General features: G+C 33.3%; 1 protein-coding gene across 1 annotated transcript; it reads left to right on the forward strand.

Moving 5' to 3' along the window:
* Positions 1-799: 799 nt before the first annotated feature.
* On the forward strand, positions 800-7,329 carry LOC141346974 (potassium voltage-gated channel subfamily A member 2). The gene is made up of 2 exons (XM_073851945.1): positions 800-1,017; positions 2,474-7,329. Exon 2 carries the CDS (start codon positions 2,618-2,620, stop codon positions 4,097-4,099), a length of 1,482 nt encoding a protein of 493 aa, XP_073708046.1. The 5' UTR covers positions 800-1,017; positions 2,474-2,617; the 3' UTR covers positions 4,100-7,329.
* Positions 7,330-21,291: the final 13,962 nt, after the last annotated feature.

Below are 21,291 nucleotides of genomic sequence, written 5' to 3' on the forward strand. Positions count from 1 at the left end.
TAGTTTGCTTGTTTTTTTCAGTAATGCATTAAACAGTGATAGTTTCATAGCTTAACATTAAAGGGATATGTCTTTGAAAAAAATATATTATCTTATTTATAAATTATATTAGCTCATGGGTCATTGCTGTGGTTCTTTTTAGTCTAGATATGCAAGTTAAAAATGTCAAAATCAGTTCATAGACAATTACTTAAATACAACTAACTAAAAAGTCATTATGATCATTTTTTATGGAGCTCAATGAAAAAAGCCTTGGTAGTGTTTAACAACTGTCCAAAGGGAAAAAAGTGACAAAAAGGCTAATTAAAAGGCTGAAATGTGTCAGCCATTTTGTTGTCATGTGACCAAAATAAGTTAAAAAATATATGTAGGCTATTCATTTAAACAATGTAGTTTTTACTTTGAAATAAAAAATAAATTCTCATTCAAGATGCAAAGAAAATATTCTATCTTTGACATACTTTGTCATTGACCCTCACGGTTTGCACAATTATCAGTAGCTTATTAGTCACTTAAAAAAAAGCTTTCCCATTAACGTAACAAATTGGCTGTCCAGTTAATTGATGTGCTCCCTGAAAGACTAATACTTAATGGCCAAGCCTAGTGCTGTGCCTACTGCAGATGTTGCACATTCATCTCTACTGTCATTTCTAGCAAATGCTGTGGCGACCTGTATGGACTGCTTAATGCCTCCTTAAAAGTGGAATAAAGAGACCCTCCTTCCTTTGCATCATACGCTTTTTCTCCTGTTCTTTCCTCCTTGTCCTTCTCAAACAACCTGCGGTAAGGAAGCTTTGGAGTAAACGAGGACACACCCGCATACTGTACCTCTCTGCCCCTCCTCCCTGCCTGCCCCGTTATGCACAATACGCCGGTGCGCCGAGAGCTACGGCAGACAGTGGCAGCCAGGATTTAAGGAATCAGATGTGTGTTTGTCCTTTTCATCGCCGAAGTGCTATCCTCACTTCGAGAAGGCTGTCGTGACTTCAGGGGTGATTTAGAAGTTTATCCTAACAGGTATATTCTCTGATTATGTAGTCTGGATTACTGAGTGCATGGATGCTTTATTGATTTATTTGGCTTTTGTATACGTATTCTATTATTATATACAGCTATGCATTATGTATAATAGAACGTGGAGGGATCTAAAGAGTGAAAAGAGAGTGAGACCACCAAGTCTTGTTAAGCCTAAAATGTATTTTCCAAGTTTAATATTTCATAGGCTGCTTCTGCTGAATATTTTAGAGCATGCTGGCACCGTTTGGGACAAGAAACATTCCATTGAAATGCGTCCAACAAATATGTATGAACAGCATGCTATATGCGGCTCTTTGAACGTTCGGGTATTTCGTGGAAAAGGAGGAGAAAGGGATAGGGAATGCACTGAATGGGTACAGCATGGTTATGTAGGATGTGCATGTCTCATAAGAGAAGGGCCTCTTTCACATGACCGCACTGTGAGAGATGCCGTTTTACGTGAATGGATATTTGTCCATTGCAGCACACCAGACAGAACTGACAGGGCTTGTCGAAGAGCTTCATTTTGTGGTGCTTTCTTTGAGAAGACTAAGGAACTACTTTGCATGTGAATGCATAACTAAATATGCTGTTTTATATAAATTGAGCTCTATTTTAAGATCTACTTTCTGAAACTTTGCTATATGTACTGCATGTGTGTTCTCTCTCCTTAATTTTATACTTGAGACATACCAGTCATAAGTGTCCATTTTTATATAATTTTTTAGATAAATAAATATGAATAAATAAGTTTCCACTGATGTATGGTTTGTTAGGATAGGACAATATTTTGCCGATATACAACTATTTGAAAATCTGTATCTTGAGGGTGCAACAAAATCTAAATATAAATTTTTTGAAATTGAGGTTTATAGATCATATGGATAAATAAACTTTCCATTGATGTATGGTTTGTTAGGATGTGACAATATTTGGGTGAGATCTGAGGGTGCAAAAAAATCTAAATATTGAGAAAATCGCCTTTAAAGTTGTCCAAATTAAGTTCTTAGCAATGCATATTATTAATCAAAAATTAAGGTTTGATATATTTACAGTAGGAAATTTACAAGGTCTTCAGACTCACTAGAAACTTCCAGGCAGGTGTTTTGTAGCTGGTTGGAACTACACTGCAGGATTGCAGTTTGAAACTTTATTGATTTTTCTTTTATGTCAAAAATCATTAGAATATTAAGTAAAGATCATGTTCCAGTAAGTTATTTTGCAAATTTCCTACCGTAAATATGACAAAATGTAATGTTTAGTAGTAATATGCATTGCTAAGAAGTTCATTTGGACAACTTATAGTTGTATCTTGGCCAAATATTGTTTGAATCCAAAAATAATAATAATAATAATAATAATAATAATAATAATTCCCCTATGACTGGTTTTGTGGTTCAGGTTCACATTTAAGATATCTGCATTCTCTCTTCAAATATCTTTTGTTCTCTTTCAGTTGACCCACCTGGTAGCACGCTGTGGCCCTTAGTGCTCTACAGTGTCAAGCCCCCTTCTGTGAGGATTCCTTGCACCCTGTGTCCTTTTCCCACCCTGTGGTGCCCTGCCTCCGTGAAAAGTGCAGGCCTCACTCTCCTGCATAATGACTGTGGCCACGGGCGACCCCTCGGATGAGGCGGCAGCACACCCTGGTCTTCCTCAGGACTATGACCCCGGGACGGAGCAGGAGTGCTGTGAGCGAGTGGTCATCAACATCTCGGGTCTGCGTTTTGAGACCCAGCTCAAGACCCTCTCACAGTTCCCCGAAACACTGCTTGGGGATCCCAAGAAGCGCATGAGATACTTTGACCCGTTAAGAAACGAGTATTTTTTTGACCGAAACCGCCCCAGCTTTGACGCCATCCTGTATTACTATCAATCGGGCGGAAGGTTACGGCGCCCCGTCAATGTCACCTTAGACATTTTCTCAGAGGAGATACGCTTTTACGAGCTTGGTGAGGAAGCCATTGAGATGTTTCGGGAGGACGAGGGATTTATCAAAGAGGAGGAAAGGCCATTGCCTGATAACGAGTTTCAGAAGCAGGTCTGGTTGCTGTTTGAGTATCCTGAAAGTTCTGGACCGGCCAGGATTATAGCGATTATATCCGTCATGGTCATCCTCATCTCCATCGTCAGCTTCTGCCTGGAAACCTTGCCCATCTTCCGTAGCGATGAGGAGGAGATGCACAAAGTCCCAGTTGGCATCTCTAACTCCACAACCACTTACACGTCCGACTACTTCACAGACCCTTTCTTTATTTTAGAGACGCTATGCATCATCTGGTTCTCCTTCGAGTTTTTGGTGCGATTCTTTGCCTGCCCTAGTAAAGCCAACTTCTTTGTGAACATAATGAACATGATTGATGTGGTGGCCATCATTCCCTACTTCATCACACTAGGAACAGAGTTGGCCGAGACAGCGGAGGACGGGCAGCAAGGGCAACAAGCCATGTCTCTGGCAATTCTGAGGGTCATCAGACTCGTACGAGTCTTCAGGATCTTCAAACTCTCCCGTCACTCAAAAGGACTTCAGATTCTTGGCCAGACCCTCAAAGCCAGCATGCGAGAGTTAGGGCTACTCATCTTCTTCCTCTTCATCGGAGTCATCCTCTTTTCTAGCGCAGTCTACTTTGCAGAAGCCGATGAACCCGAGTCTCAGTTCTACAGCATCCCGGATGCTTTCTGGTGGGCTGTGGTTTCAATGACAACCGTTGGATATGGAGATATGGTGCCTACAACCATCGGAGGAAAGATTGTCGGATCCCTCTGTGCCATCGCTGGCGTCTTAACCATTGCCCTTCCTGTCCCTGTCATCGTCTCTAACTTCAACTACTTCTACCATCGAGAAACAGAAGGCGAGGAGCAAGCGCAGTATCTTCAAGTTAACGTCCCCAAAGCAGATTCACAAGAAGAGCTGAAGGGAAGTCGAAGTGGATCCACTATCAGCAAGTCGGACTATATGGAAATCCAAGAAGGTGTCAATAACAGCAATGAGGACTTTCAGGAAGAGAACCTTAAGACAGCCAATTGCACTTTAGCAAATACAAATTATGTTAATATCAAAAAAATGCTGACTGATGTCTAGCCGTTTGGCGAGCAGGTATGACTTCAATTATAAAAGGACTAGTAAGCCAAGTTCGAAGGAGGATTGTGCGGTTTGACCGCCTCAGTTATTGACATTCCCTATTTCTCATTAAAAGGTCCAACCCCACATCCAAGTCAAAGTATTAATCAGTGTTTGCATGGAGTCGTCTATATCATCCAACACCTTATCCGGATCAGGAGCCAAGTATTTATACGGAACTGTGGACCACAAATAAACAGCACATGAGTGTCGGTATATTTCCGTCAACATCTTACTCTCAAAGCCAAGCTTCGCCAAAGAAATGTCATTTGTGTGCTTCATCTGCTGTTACAGAAAGTTTGCGGTCACATATATGATACAAGAATACTCACCGAAGTTTCGTCCACTCAGCTGCTGCTTGTCAAAGAACACCAGTATTCACAAATTCAAGACGGTTGTGTATCATTTTAGCATTATTTATTGATCAGGCTGGGAATGTCATTGAAAACTGCCTGCTTTTGTGTCGATAGCTGTGTGTGGGATCCAAAATATGTATGTATGGACAACACTTGTGTCTACTCCTTCATGATTATCCTGCTGCAAAGCTTTTGAAGATGAGATGAATGTCTCTACATGTCATGTTTTATGTTATTTATAGTCTACGGTGTTTGTGTCCACTGTCCTCATCTCATTTTCAAGCAGTTTTTATTTGCAGTTGTTCAGGATAAAGGACGTACAAAACACACTAAGTGAAGAATAAGCAAAATATCACCCTAGTGCCACAGAAGAAAAAAAAATGCTTGATGTATTTAGTGTAAGAGCATACTGTTCAGTGTATATTCCCATTGTTTCTGCTGCGAGCCGCAGAGATAGTCCAATATGTAGTTGATATTCAAATTACTTTGTCACTTAATGAGCCATATTGTAGTTCACACTTTAATGTCCCCTAGCAGATTTGTAGCAATGATGTCAGATTACGTTTTAATCACTGGCTTGTCTATCATCTCGAAATCAGATGTTAGAAAAACCTGTGATGTTTTGTCTTTTTTACCGCCTTTGATCAAGAAAACAAAAAAACACTTGTATTATAGTGTTGCATGGCCTCAAAACCAATCCTAATGGCATGGATTTTAAGCTCAAGAGAAAGTGATAAACAGTACAGAAACTAGTTATAGCTAGAATATTACGACTATGTATCTTGCTCTGTATATATACACATATATACATCTATTTTTATCTGCAAAATTTTATCGTGATCCAAAGGTGCTGTTTTCAGTTTTCAGGTTTTGCTTTGTCGAGGGAAAGTGTAACAAGACACTCATTGCGTTTAGATGGACAGTGCAGTATTAGGGCATTGATTGCTGGGACATTGATTGCCTTTGCTTCAGGTGACCTTGACGTACAGGCTTACAGAAGTCTTTTATGAAGAGTCAGTATAAAGCCAAACAACAAATCAACAGAGAGAAACTATGGAAGTCAGCACTGGCTTATGGCCATATAACTCTCATTCTATAAAATCCTGAGACTGTTTATGGATAGATTGGCGATTTGACTGTATTATTTGATGTGGCACATGACTGTGTACCATTTGAAGGTTTCTCACCCACATCTACTGTATTCCAATATCTCACCTGGGCTGCAGGTGCCTTTGTCTTCGTCTCTTTAATATTTTTTTAAGCAAACTTAATGTGCTGATGCTGCTAATTTAGAAGCAGATACTGCTTTCACAGCTGCTGCTAATTATGTTTTCTTTTTTAAATTCTGAATATAGACATCACTGCAACACGCACAATTCGGGTCGGTTTAACAAAGTGTATAAGCTTGAATGTTAAACCAATCTATCCAAGCTGACGCCCCACAGCGCATAGCCAGTGCCTAAGGAATGTACTAAACTTAATGTTTGCATGCTTTAAGGCTGAAGTGTGCCATTTTAGATTTTGAGTAAGTAGGTAATTTGTGGGTTGAATTCCCCCAAAAGTGAAAACAATATATAAGCAACATTGGCTTAACAAATATATATTTTAGAACACTTCAGCTCTAAAGCAGGCAAACAGCAGGTTTTCTATGCATGCCATTGGACAGTATGCTGTTGGTGAATCACATGTATCATCTTAATCCACATATATAAACATTGTCAGTGTAACTTTATATTTATTGTGTGACCATAACATATATTGTGCTTTTGGTGCTAGATCTGGCAGCGGCAAATGCCAGGGCTATAACAGTACCTCTTTGAAGCCTTCTTTTCTCCCTCGTTGGACAGGCACGTCTGTAAAACACTGGAAAAATGCAGTCATTGCTTTGCTTGCAGGTGCACCAGTTTCTCGAATCACGTTTTGGTTTGTGTGCCGGTTTTCTAAATGTCATTTGAAATGCTAAATGACAGCATTGAATGTCACAAAATCATTTGTTAGCATCTTATAATCAGTCCATTGCCACGGTTTCGAAGGATGTGCATTAACTTATGCAACTTTTTTTCACAAATGTTTTTGTTTTTTAAAAAAAGCTTAAAGGCCAAATTCAATCAAAACTATGTATGCATGAAGTCTCCTTTCAGTAAAGATACATTTCTATTATTAATTCAATTCAATTTATCACAAAGATTTAGAGCAGTATAATTTTTTTTAACTAAATTTAATTCAAACAAAAAAGAATTAAATGTAATTGAACAAATGATGTTTATTAACAATAAAAAAATGTAAAAAATAATTAAATGTAATTTTAATTTAATTAAAAAAAGAATTCAGTTTAATTAAAAAGGAATTACATTTAATTTAATTTTAAAAAATAATCAAGTTTAATTTAATTTTTAAATGACAGGGAGAGAAAGGCCAAAGTCAGTCAAAACCATATAACCATTAAGTCTTCTTCCAGTAAACCTATATTTCTGTTAATAATTCAGTTAAATTTATCACACAGATTTAGGGCAGTATTTTTTTTTATTAAATTAAATTTAATTTAAAAATAATTAAATTTAATTTTAAAATGTATTTAATTTAAAAAGAATAAAATTTACATTTATAAAGATTTTTTTTTAAATAAAGAAATACATTTAATTTAATTTAAAAATAGAAGTGAAATGAAATTATTAAATGACGGAGAGAAAAGGCTTAAAGGCCAAATTCAAATTTTATTTTTAAATAATTAAATAAATAAAAAAATTAAATCAAGTCACCTTGCATATATACACCTATATTTCTATTAATACAATTAGTTTAATTTATCACAGATTTGAAGCAGTAATATATTTTTTAAATAAATTAAATTTTAAAAATAAATTTAATTGAAATTTAATTGAAATTAAAAATAAATAAATTAAGTCCCCTTCCATATATAAATCTATATTTCTATTAATAATTTAGTTCAATTCATCACAGATTTAGAGCAATAATATATTTTTTATTAATATTTAATTAAAAATTTTCATTTAAAATTTGAATTTAATAAAAAAAAAAATAATAATCAAAAAAATTTTTTTATTACATTTAATTTAAATTACTACTTTTTCTCATATTCAATTAGACAAAAAAAAAAATTTAGGCCAGCACTTGATACTTAAATTGAAATTCTGAATCATGAAAAGTAGGTGTTCAAAAGCAGAAAAGATTCAAACAAGGTTGATTGTTTTTCAAAACCATACATAAATAGCTATTAGGTTATTGGTTAATATTACCAAGAGCCAAACACCTAGAAAAGGAACATCATTTCAGAGCACACTTTTTTCCTTTGACACATCAAAAAGCATAAACGTTTAAAATGTTATGAAGTTGCAAGAACTGTTATACCATGCTTTGATTGCGTTTGGCCTTGAGTACACGAGTATGCTGCGGTGATTGAGACAAGCCCTGTATCTGTCCATCCCATGTTGTTGAGCCTGCAAAGACAGACAGAAAGAAAAAAAGTCTCTCCTATTGCTTATTTATGCAATACAGTGTTATATGTGTGTGTATATCCATAAAGCTCTTCAGACCCTATATAGCCTGTGCTCAGCATCCAGACCGAGGGATGTCTAGACTTCAACTTCACAAACACTTCAATTGCCAGAGAGCTGAATTGAATCTGTTTCAACCCACTCTGGCTGTGAAGGACAAGCCCCAAGACGCTGAATGCTTTCCACTCTTGATAGTCTACAAAACAGCCATGTTTTGAGGATGTAACCACTGGAAAACAATCCTGGATGTAAAAAAACGAAAAGCAGCACTTTACAAACACCACCAGTGGACAATATATGGAGCGAGTACATGCATATATCCCTTCCAAATGATAAATACTGCAAATACAACAAAGATACGAAACCCGAAAGCTGTGTTGCTTGTTCCTTTTCATTGTTGTCTTGCATTGTCTAAATGTCACCGAGATGCTCAGAGCTACTATTTGGCAGATAATTTTAGAAAAGGAAATAATGACGTGGTTTCTGAACACCGGGAGCTTTTTGATGTCGATATTATTAGCCCATCCAGACGAAAACGTTGGTAGCTTCAAACCATTCAGACAGAGGCGCCTGTTGGCATCTTTGATTTTACTCCGATTTAAGTGCTCAGCGTATAGTCCTCGCCACTTTCCACGGAGAGGAGGGTGTGCTAAAAATAGATGTTTCTTTGGGAGCAAAATATGGGGAACTGTATGTGTGTCTGAGAGGAGGATATAGACAAGGCTGGTGCACAAAGACTGTCAATGTATATCGGCATAAGCTCTGGAGAGTTAGAGGTGTGCGAGGCGAGAAAGCCAGAGTTTGTGTGTGTGCGTCTAAGTGACAATAGGAGGAGGACAGAATGTTCAGAAGAGACAAGAATAGATGACAGGGAGCGGGAGGTGCAGGATCAAATATGACACCTTTGTGAAATATTTACGGAGAGGTGAAAGATTTTGTCCGGTGGCAAGTGCTTCCTAATCCAGGCTATTCATAGAGTATTGATTATGTTTGTCACTCTCATATCACAATGCTTTGAGCTGCTTAGATGGAACCTGGATTGGTTTTATCATTTATATGCTTAGTTGGGGGTCAGGACTGTACTTGAATTGGCTATAAAAAGATATTGTAGTTCGTTTTACACAAGCATTGCAGGTTTCAATGTGTAATGCTGTAAGGGTACAAACACAGATTCAAATTCCAGAAAATTCGACAAGCTTGTTTCATCTCTGTCCTTCAGTGTGCTGGTGCTGCCCGAGGTAATGTTTCATTGAAAAGGAGAGCATAGATGCCCTCTAAAGGCAGTGTCCTGAATATAAAGCTTGTATATTTTCATTTGTTACTTATTTATAGTTAAGCACACCTTGTCCTAAATTCTCATTACAATAATACAAATAATTTGGTCCAAATATATATATATATATATATTTTACATTAGAAATTTAAGACAGTTTTTAAGAATGCTAATTGTTTTCTTAATTTGTATTTTATATTTAATATTAATATACAATTATTATTTATTATTATTTTACAATTATTATTTATCTATTTATAAAATCTGTTTATAATGTCTATACATCTATAATGTTTTAATGAAATTAAGTACAACAGATAATATTAAGATGTATATTTATTACTTCACAGATTTACTGATCAATTTAAATATTAATTTGATGCTGTGTTTTATTGTTTTTCACCATTTATATAAAATGATTATTTATGTTATCATTTGGTCTATATATATATTTTTTTTAAGAAAGATGAAAATTGTAAAATCTTTAAATCATTAGACAATGAACCCAGTTTTTAAGAATGGTAATTGTCTCTTAATTTGTATTTATTATTAATATACAATTTTTATTTATGTTACAATTAAGCAGTTTAAATATTATGATGCTGTACTTTATTGTTTTTGCACTATTAATATACAATTATTTTTATTACAATTAAGCACATCTTGTCCCAAATTCTGAGGACGATAAATAAAAATAATTTGGGCGATATATGTTTTTTGTTTTGTTTTTTAAAGATAAAAATAATATTTTGCATTAGAAATTTAAGCCAGTTTTTAAGAATGATAATTGTTTTCTTAATTTGTATTTTATTTTAGAATTATAATATTAATATACAATTATTATTATTATTATTATTATTATTATTTAAATTACAATTAAGCACATCTTTACCCATTTTTTTAATCACAATAACAATATTCTATTCATAAAACCTGTTTAAAATGTCTATTAATCTATAATGTTTTTTATATTGAATTATATTTAAAAACTAATGATGATAAATTAATAAAAAAATAAAAAAATAATTATTAAAAATAATGATGCTGTGCTTTATTGTTTTTCACTATTAATATACAATTATAATTGTCTGTCTCAAATTCTATAATATTATATATTCTATAATACTATATACACACACCACTTGTAATCTAAATTAGAAAACACCTATTTTATTTTATGCTGCAGCAGTGCACTAATGGCATTAGTATTCAGCCTTCAAATCTCCTTTCTGCTCCCAAGTGTTTGGTTGCCATATGGCCTGGACTCAGATCCAAGAACACGGGCTCCTGAGCCACACCCTCCACCCGAGAGATGGAAAACCGGTGGATCAGAGGGAGGTCGGGGCACACTTCACTCACACTGCCCTGACCGGCTGTGTTTGTTTACCACAGATATGCCACATACTGTTGGATTTAGCACCTTCTGTCAGTTATTCTATTAGAAAAAATTTGGGATTTATTAAATAACTCACTAAAGCATAAAGATTACGTTCACTGATTATGTTATATTAACAAATACAGCAACAAATAATTGAGCCGATATGGGAAAGGTTACCAAAAGATGTGGTAAAGAGTTGAGGGCTTTCCCAATCACCGACTGAGTCAATATGACAAATTTGGCAGAAACCAAGGTTGCTGTTGGACACTTATGTAAGCCTCTAAACCTCTAAAGCTGAACTCTTATCAGGTTTTCTTCCATTTTGTAAACATGAACATCCTCATAAATCTGTATGACCGTGTTTCCTGCTGAGTCTACTGATGTAAGCTGTATTGATGTGAGGTGCAGTGTGATTCTCGTAACCTACCAGAGATATGAGACGTCTTAAAATACCCATCATGAGTTAATATTTCATCGCCAACTGCAAGCTCAGCACGTCTCTCTCCAACAGGGAATCTTTCCTATGGAAACCAACAGCAATGTCACAGATATTCATTCAGTTCAGTTCAATACTAACCTGAATTTAAATAAATGCCTGAGATTAAAGATACTGTGTATAGTTTACGCTTAAGGCGAGACACTGCAGGTGAAGAGGGTTAAAAAAAATAACTAATAGTTATCACCTTACTTACCCAGATGATTGATTACATTGATAATTACAAACATTTTTTGTATTACAGGTTTTCTAAAATGTTAGGTTTAAATATTCAAATGAGGCATTATTTAATGAAATATGCGCTAATTTGCATACATTTCTAGTACAAAAATTTAGACACTGGATAAAGTCAGTTTCGGAATTCTTGTTGAATTTTTTTGACATATTAGAGTCAAATGTTTTTACAGAGGGATTGTGGCTGTCTCATATTGTCCATAATTCAGAAAAAAACTTTGAATAGACAGAAAACCATGTATTTTTTTTTTTTTGTATAAAATCTAAAATGTTGAATAAAATCAAGCAAATTGTATATGAACAAATCCCTCTGTAAAAACCTAAAATGATATAGATAGGAACAAAAATGTAAAGTTTGGTGTGTGTGTAAGTGCTACTGAAGTGGAGATTTATGGCTCAGTGTAGGAGAAAAAACTCATTTTGAGAAAACGGCCTTTAAAAATATGTATTGTAATTGAAATCTATTGACACAAATAGATAAAACAAAGGGCTATAAAACAAACACTTAACAGTGTCTTTTGGGTGTTCTTTCCACTAGTCTGAAAAAAGCAGTTTATGAAAAAGCAAAAAGCCCAAAATCTTAAATTTGACAGGTGCATGAAAAAAAAAAAACAGCATTTTTGCCTGCAGTGTCTCCCTTTAAAATTTACAAAAGGGAGTTTTCACAGGGATGCCATAGAAGAACCATTACCTTTCAGTGAACTGTTCTTAAAAGAACATTTTCATAATCTAAAGAACATTTTTCACCATAAAGAATATCCTTTTATGCAATGGAAACATTTCATTGATGTTAAAAGTTCTTCAGATGACAATAAATAACCTTTATATTTATATCTTTATATTTAAAATAAATACTAAAGGGATTATTTACCTAAAATTATACAATTTCTACCATCATTTATGCCTTTGTCTCACATTTAAATGTGATCTAAAAGCATTCAATAAAGTACAGCAGTGGATTATTCTGAACACTTTTAGCCTGTGAGCAGATGATTTTGCTTTTGTCCACTAGAGGCAGTGTGCAACAACACAAGTGCTCCTCAGGTCGAGTTTCAGCACCACACAGTATCTGTACAAGCACCATGTCTACTACAGAGGGAACGTCGCTAGAGAGAAAAGGACAGAAATACTAATAATGTGTCAAACACTCTTAAAAATACAAGTTTCAGAAAGAACATAGAAGAACCTTTTTGGGTTCATAAAAACACCTGTCCCAAAAAAAAAAAAAGAGTTGATTTAAGAGTTGTTTTAACCCAGCGGTTCAGGTAAATGTTTACTCCAATGTTCTGGGTAGTTTTATTTAACTCAACTATTGTTTAAAAATTACTATTTGTGACCCTGGACCACAATTCCAGGCTTAAGTAGCACAGGTATATTTTAGAAATTGCCAAAAATACATTGTATGGATCAAAATGAACAATTTTTCTTTATTGCCAAAAATCATTAGGATATTAATTAAAGATCATGTTCCATGAAGATATTTTGTACATTTCTTACTGTAAATATATCAAAACCTAATTTTCGATTAGTAATATGCACTGCTAAGAACTTCATCTGGACAACTTTAAAGGTAATTTTCTCAGTATTTAGATTTTTTTTTTTGGCACCCTCAGATTTCAGATTTCAAATATTGTCATATCCTAACAAACCATACATCAATGAAAACTTTATTTATTCAGCTTTTAGATTATGTATAAATCTCAGTTAAAAAAAAACACATGACTGGTTTTGTGGTCCAGGGACACATGGATGACTTAAAATGGACTCACTAGGTTGTAAATTAAAATTCAGACACATAATTACAGGTATCAGCAATAATCAAAAAGCAAACATTTATTAATAAACAACTTTAAAAATGTTTATTTTATTTATTATTTATTCAACTTATTAATAAATGTTCATTTATTGAACATATTAATAAATGGTCAATTTCCAACCTATTACCTATAAGCCTATAAGCAAGAAATATAGTAATATAGTAATTTTTAAGCAACAGTTCAGTGAAATAAAACTACCCAGAAGGCTGTTGGGTGAAAACAACTTAATCGATGGGTATGTCCATATTTCACCCAGCGCTGGGTTATTTTCAAAAACCCAAATGTTGGATTCAGCTTGTTGGGTCATTTTATTGGGTTGTTTTTAATTATTTTTTATTTTATTTTATTTTTTTACCCAGGTGCTGGGTAGTTTTTCTGTAACTAAGCTGCTTGGTCATTTTTAATGCTGTTTTTTTTCTACCCAAGCGCTGAGTTGAGATTTCTCTGACAAAACATCCCAGCTGCTGAGTTTCAGTTAGAGCGTGGGCTTTTTGCATCCTCTACAGGAGAGAGTGGTTCTCGGCATGTGATTTGGTGCATTTCTTTAGCAAAATAAAGGTTTGTATACATTTTATTTCATTTATAAAGTTTTTACTGTGCTGTAAATTATATTATTCAGGGCACAGTGCAACAATTTCACTCACATTTGCAACTAAAAACTACTGCGTGCGACTGTGAAAAAATATTTAGGAGTACCATGTCCGACTGACCCAATCAGCATATTTGTGTTTGCAATGAGGGAAGCTTCAAAGGTTTCTATGTGTATTTAATTTTTAAACAAATCTAGTTAGACAGTGATTCAATTTCCCTTTCATAAAGACAGTCACTTGCTTTATTCAAATGAATCAAATGAATGATATGATTCAGTAATAAAATCAGTGTCTTGCTGCCACCTGCTGGCTGATTTAGTTTCATTTTTAAAGTATCATTTTAGTTTTTTAAATCATTTAATATTTCTGTATTTAAAACATTAATCTCAACATGAATTTATGAATGTGATTGCAAGCATGCCACCTTAAACATGTAAAAAAAAAAAAAAAAAGCCCACAGGCCACTTTTGTGTTCTTCTGTGCCACTGTTGTACAAATTAATTCTGTTAATATTTCATTTGATTTGTAACTTATTCTTATTTTACTTGTTCTTATTCTGTTGTTTTAAGTAGACATTTTAAAAAGCTTAAAAGATATAATTTAAAAAAGATTTTACATAAAAAAATGACATACTTTTAATAAAGTTAATTTAAAAAATGTAATTACAAAGGTATTTCGCCTGTAAATCACTTTAGGGAGTCAAATATCACCTCATAATGGGAAGGTTAATTTTTTATCAGATTTTTTGATTATTGATAAGAAGGTGCCCTTAAAATTTTGACTGTGCTCCTATTTTTTTAACTAGCATTTTTTAGTGTATTAAATCAAGCTATGTAAAAGCTATAGTAAAAGTCTACCCTAGCTTAAAGTTTTAAAATTAGGCTAATTTTGTTAATTCTGTCCTATAAACAAAACATGTATTCTTGGGTAAACAAGTATTAAAAAAAGAATGAGAGTACTACATTCTTTTTGGTGGCTAACAGCATAATCAAATTATCAGAAATATTTAAAAAATGAACACGCAAGTGTGTGGAACGTTCGGAACTTTGTGAATGACAGACATTCCAATTCTGTGTGCATATATTCTATTTGAGTCTGACCATGCTTATAATAACCTAAGTTGTACTTCAGGAACTTCTAACAGCATACTTTTGTTCAATATCTTCACAAGAAGACAAGTGTTTTCTCTCCGCTGTAAAAATTTTTGGAGGTCAAAAGTAAAAGTTTTATGTTGATACTTGCATTGGTTTACCTCAAGATATTAAATTTGCATACACTGCCATTCAACAGTTTGGGATCAGTAAGATTATTAATGTTTTTAAAGGAGTCTCTTATGCTCAACAAGGCTGTATTTTTTTGATCAAAAATACAGAAAAAAAATTTAATATTGTGAAATATTATTGCAATTTCTAATACTGGTTTCTTTTTTTTAATATGCTTTAAAATATAATTTATTTCTGTGATGCAGTGCTGAATTTTCATCAGCCATTACTCTAATATGCTGATTTATAATCAATGTTAAAAACAGCTGTGATGCTTAATTTTTTTTGATGAATACAAAGTTAAAAATAATAGCATGTATTCAAAATAGAAATATTTTCTAACAATATAAGTCTTTACTATCACTTTTTATACATTTAACTCAACCTTGCTGAATAAAAATATTAATTTCTTAAAAAAAAAAAAGATAGACAAATTTACTGACCCTAAACTTTTTTTTTATTTTTATTTTTTATAATGTTCTTTTTAACTTATTATTCAGGAAAGAATCCTGAAAACAGTAATATTAAGCAGCACAACTGTCTCCAACACTGATAATAAATCAGCATATTAGAATGATTTCTGAAGAATCATGTGACATCGAAGACTGGAGTAATTATGCTGAAAATTCAGCATTGCGTCACAGGAATAAATTATATTTTAAAGTATATTAAAATAGAAAACTCTTATTTTAAATTGCAAAAATATTTCACAAAATTACAGTTTTCTCTGTATTTTTGATCAAATAAATGCAGCCTTGATGAGCTATAGAAACATTAAAAATCTTACTGATCCCAAACTTTTAAACAGCATGTATATTTTTGCAGTTTTGACCTCCAAAATCTTTTACAATGTTGTTAATCGCCTAGAAACATAACTCTGCAAAGGTAATATAATGCAAACAATTACGGACCCCAGAAGGGCAATTTATAAGCTACCCTTACTGTTCCCTTGAGAAAGATGCTGAACCTCAGGTTATTTCCAAGGAGTTGCCCTCTAAGTAACAAGACGTACAGTAATGGAATATTGAAGTAATATAACAACAAGCTGGAATTTCAATACTGTTAAATTTACATCTGACACATTTTCATAACCAGCCCGTCAACAAACTAGTATTTAAAAAATCAATGCGAGTAAAACTAAAGACCCAAGAGGTGTAAATGTTAAATCCCATTTGTTTATAGAAAGCATCATCTCGTTGTAAGTGAATTGGACTGCATAAAATCAATGTAGCCATTCCATTACTCTCAGCCCTATCGATCGCATACAGGAGAAAAGAGCAGGCCGGCCTGTGTCGAACCGAGAGTGCCTAAGTCCGTGACAGTCTGGGAGAGTGTTGCTAAGGTGATAGACAGTCTGCCTTGATGTGGGCAGGTCTGTGAAATACTATAGACAAACTGTAGACCTTAATAGGCCAAGTCTCATTTCACATGTAAGACTACACAGGCGAGAGACAGTTAACCCTGGACACGCTGCAGCATAGACATATTACAGTGGCCGCAAACAGTATTTGGACACGCATGCCGCACTTAAAAAATGAATGAATGCTGAAAATATCCTGCCTAATAAACGAATGAAATTTACATTACCAGTCAAAAGTTTTTGAACAGTAAGATTTCAAAGAAATCTCTTCGGCTCACCAAGTCTGCATTTATTTGATCCAAAGTACAGCAAAACAGTACAATTTTGAAATACTTTTACCATTTATAATAGCTGTTTTCTATCTGAATATATAAAGCTTGGAGTCAGTAACCTATTTGATCAAATTGATTGTAAATTGATCAAAAGTGATGATAAAGGCATTTGCTATGTTACAAAAGATTTCTATTTCAGATAAATGTGGTTCTTCTGAACTTTCTATTTATCAAAGAAACCTGAAAAAAATTCTACTCGGCTGTTTTAATTAAAAAATAAATGTTTTTTTGAGCAGCAAATCAGAATATTAGAATGATTTCTGAAGGATCATGTGACTGGAGTAATATTACAAATTTAGCTTGAAATCACAGGAATAAATTACATTTTAAAATATATTCAAAAAGAAAACTGTTATTTTAAATAGTAAAAATATTTCTATACTTTGGAGCAAATAAATGCAGGCTTGTGAGCAGAAGAGACTTTGTTAAAAAAAAAAGTTCAAAAACTTTTGACTGGTATAGTGTAATATTTAGCATAACAAACTTATTTCTGTGAAATGTTCGTTCATACTGTATACAGTATACAGATTATTCAAAAGTTGGGGTCAGTACTTTTATTTAATGCTTTTTAAAGGCTCTTACATTCACCAAGGCTGTATTTGTTTGATTAAAAATTCAGTAAAAATGCTAAAATTGTGAAATATTATTACAATTTAAAATAACTATGTTCTATTTGAATATTTTTATAAATGTAATTTATTCCTATGATGAAAAGCTGAATTTTTAGCATCATTACTAGTCTTTGGTGTCACATGCCTCAGAAATTGTTCAAATATGCAGATTTGCTGCTCAAGAAATATTTATTATTATTTATTATTGAAAACAGTTGTGCTACTTCATATATTATGAATTTTTTTTATGATTTTTATGAAACTTATGATTTTTTTTTCATGATTCTGAACAATAAAAATAACATTTAGTTGACATAGAAATATTTTGCAACATTATTACTGTCTTTACTTCTTTTGTAATCAATTTTATGCATCCTTGCTGAATAAAAGTATTAATTTCTTTCAAAAAACTTATCATATTGACCCCAAACTTTTGAATGCAATTGAAAGGTCTACCATTATTTAGCACTGCATTACATATGTGACCATGGACCACAAAAGCAGCCGTACATCACATGGGTATATTTGTAGCAATAGCCAAAAAAACCATTGTATGGGTCAAAATTTTCAATATTTCTTTAATGCCAAAAACCACTAGGATATTAAGTAAAGATCTTGTTCCATGAAGATATTTAGTAAATTTCCTACCATAAATATATAAAAACTTAATTTTTGATTATTAATATGCATGGCTAACAACTTAATTTGGACAACTTTAAAGGTGATTTTCTCAATATTTTGATTTTTTTGCTTCCTCAGATTGCAGATTTTCAAATATTGTCCTAATAGAAAAGATACATCAATGGAAAGCTTATTTATTCAGCTTTCAGATTTCAAAAAAGTATAACTTATGGTCTAGGGTCACATTTAGTTTATATGACTACACAATGAAGTTCATATCTGTAAATGTATAACTACTTTTTGCGGTCAGTGTTAAAAAAAAAGCCAACATTTTTTAATCACTCCTTGCACACACACAGAGACAGAATGAGCACAAAAATACAAATGTTAAAAGTTTATAGATGGAAACAAGTCAGAAAGAATACTGCAATACATGCAAGTTAGTGCGAAACAGCTTGTTCTGGGAAATGTGCCCTAAAAATATCAAGCCATGCTTTCCAGCTATAAATAATCAAACAGGAGAGGCATGGCTTTCTTCAGGCCCCATTAGTTTCAGATGTAACTCAGTTTAAACCTTGATTTTCTAATACGCTTTTTTGCATGCCAGATTGCTTCTGCTTAACCAACACAAACAACACCGGTGTTATGGGGCGACTCTGCTGCTGTACAATAGGCTGGCCAGGTGGCTCCACAGTGTGAGACTGATATAAGTGTAAACGACTCCGGAGAGCTGGCGCGCACCTGTGAGAGCCGTTGCAGAACTAATTAAGAGGGGTGGCTGCGCTAACAGGCTGCTTCCAAAACTGGCAGGTATACGGAGAGATCGTTTCCAAAATAGGTGGGAGCCTTAAGTGGACATGGTCTGTTTTATTGAGAAATCTTTAGCTGAGGGAATGACACTGCTGTAACAGGCGAGTGGTTTTGAAAATAAATTAGAAGGACAATCCCACAATCGCTACATAAAAAAACATCCTCTATCTCTATTTATAGGGGCTTCTGCTAATTTATACTGTCTGAGTGATGCTCTGGACTACATCCAGAACCCTTTATAGGCTCAATCCCTCTGGGCCAGCGGATCATTTCTGGCCTCATCGGGAACCCGCTGCTCAATCCTTTAATGGGTGTGATGCAGCAATGCAAACGAAGCAACTGTAGCCGGCTCCTTGTTACTTAAAACAATTAAAAAGAAGGGGTGTGTGCATCAGAATGCTTAAAATAAAATAAAATAAAATAAAATAAAATAAAATAAAATAAAATAAAATAAATAAAACAAAATTAAGCATTTTAAAAACCTAAAAAGACCTATTCTCACCAAGGCTGTGTTTATTTGTTTTAAAATACTGTCAAAACACTAACTAATTTTGAAATACAAAAAAATAAGAATACAAATGACAATATATATATATATATATATATATATATATATATATATATATATATATATATATTATATTAAAAAAATTTAAAGTACATTTAAAAATATATATATTTACGAACACTTTTATTCTCACCAAGGCTGCATTTATTTGTTTAAAAATACTGCTGAAACAGCAATATTTAGAAATGTAAAATAAAGAATTGTAAAATATATATTTTATAGTATAAATTTAAAATATATATAATAAATGTTTTAAAATGTAAATAAAGTCAATGTTTTATATATATATATATATATATATATATATATAGAGAGAGAGAGAGAGAGAGAGAGAGAGAGAGAGAGAGAGAGAGAGAGAGAGAGAGAGAGAGAGAGAGAGATTTATATTGATTAAAAATATTGTATAAAACCATATTTTACATGTAAAGAAAAGTACCAAAAAAGTAAATTAAACTAAATTATATGTATACAAAGTCTCTTATTCTCACAAAGGCTGCATTTGTTTAAATGCTGCCAAAACAGCAATATTAAAAAGTACATTTAAAATATATTATAAATTTAATTGTAAAATATATAAATATTGAAATGTTAAAAAAGGTCATAAAAAAACAATTTATATCTATATATATATATATAGTCTCTTATTCTCACAAATGCTGCATTTATTTGTTTAAAAATACTGTCAAAACAGCAATATTTTGAAATTTAAAATAAAAAAGCAAATAAAAAAAATGCATATTATAAATATTTTGAAATGTGAAAAAAGTAAATTACAATAGATGTCTGTTATTCTCACCAAGGCTGCATTAATTTGTTTAATTACTAAAATGTTGCATTAATTTGTTTAATGACAGTAAAATACTGTCAAAACAGTAATATTTTGAAATGTAAAGAAAATTAAAAAGTAAAAAAAAAATTCCAAAGTCCTTTAAATATCATCTCAAGACGGAAAAACATCAATCATACTATCTAACCCTCAAAAAACATTAGTCCACTCCCTATCAATTATGATTGTCATCAAAAACATTCAATTTTGACTGTAGGAGCTTTCCCTCTTTACTCTTTCTGTCTGTCATGATTGCAGTCAATTCACGGTTACAGTCTTTTACGTTTTTATCTCTCTCTGTCTCCCGTCTCAAATTCATGACTGGCCGTTCATTCTGTTAATCTGGCGATCCCTCGCCTGCTGGCACTGGTTCTGCTTAAGTTGGCAAGGACGTCAAGAATGAATTACAGTCAGCCTTCCGGCGCGCTGGAAACTTGGGATGTAGAATGAGGGATTTTGCTCCTATGGAATATGACACTGCACTAATAGCCCCTCACAGTCCTCTATATGCCATTACCATTTGCATAGACAAGCTCAAATGAATTCTCAGCCGCTACTTTAGTTGACACAAAAACTGCTAACTGTGTTTGAATCAGCTTAGACGAAATGTGATGCATGACTGTTTTTCCCAGGTGTGGTTATTGTGCGGCAAACAGAAGTCATGTTTTAAAGCACATATTTTCGAGAACGACAACATGAATTGGAAACCTCAGCTTTACAATGAATGGTGCTCTTTTCTGAGCTATATGCACATAGTGAACAAGGACAAGACTACTGAATCAATTCTGGTGTTATGTGACAAAATGAGTGCAGGTAAAAGGATCAGTTCTCTAGTTTCTTTATGGAAAAGGCCTGGGTGGTCCATCAAATGCAGGGGGCCACACACAGGACATTTTCTTAATAACACTGATTGCAATTTTGTTATGTTTTCATGAAATTTGAGAGATGTAGTTTTGCGTAGAGAGACTTTTGTACTATCAACTTGGTAAATTTTGCACCCAAACAGACAGGAAATATTTTGAAAATGTTTTGTCATCACTGCAACAGAATGGCTTTTAAAGGGGTCATTGGATGCCCATTTTCCACAAGTTCAAATGATTCTTT

The sequence above is a fragment of the Garra rufa genome, chromosome 12, assembly GCF_049309525.1.
Source record: "Garra rufa chromosome 12, GarRuf1.0, whole genome shotgun sequence".
NCBI lineage: Eukaryota > Metazoa > Chordata > Actinopteri > Cypriniformes > Cyprinidae > Garra > Garra rufa.

What these genes read in the sequence shown, in the direction of transcription:
- LOC141346974 (XM_073851945.1), top strand. Translation starts at nt 2,618, where the DNA reads ATGACTGTGGCCACGGGCGACCCCTCGGATGAGGCGGCAGCACACCCT.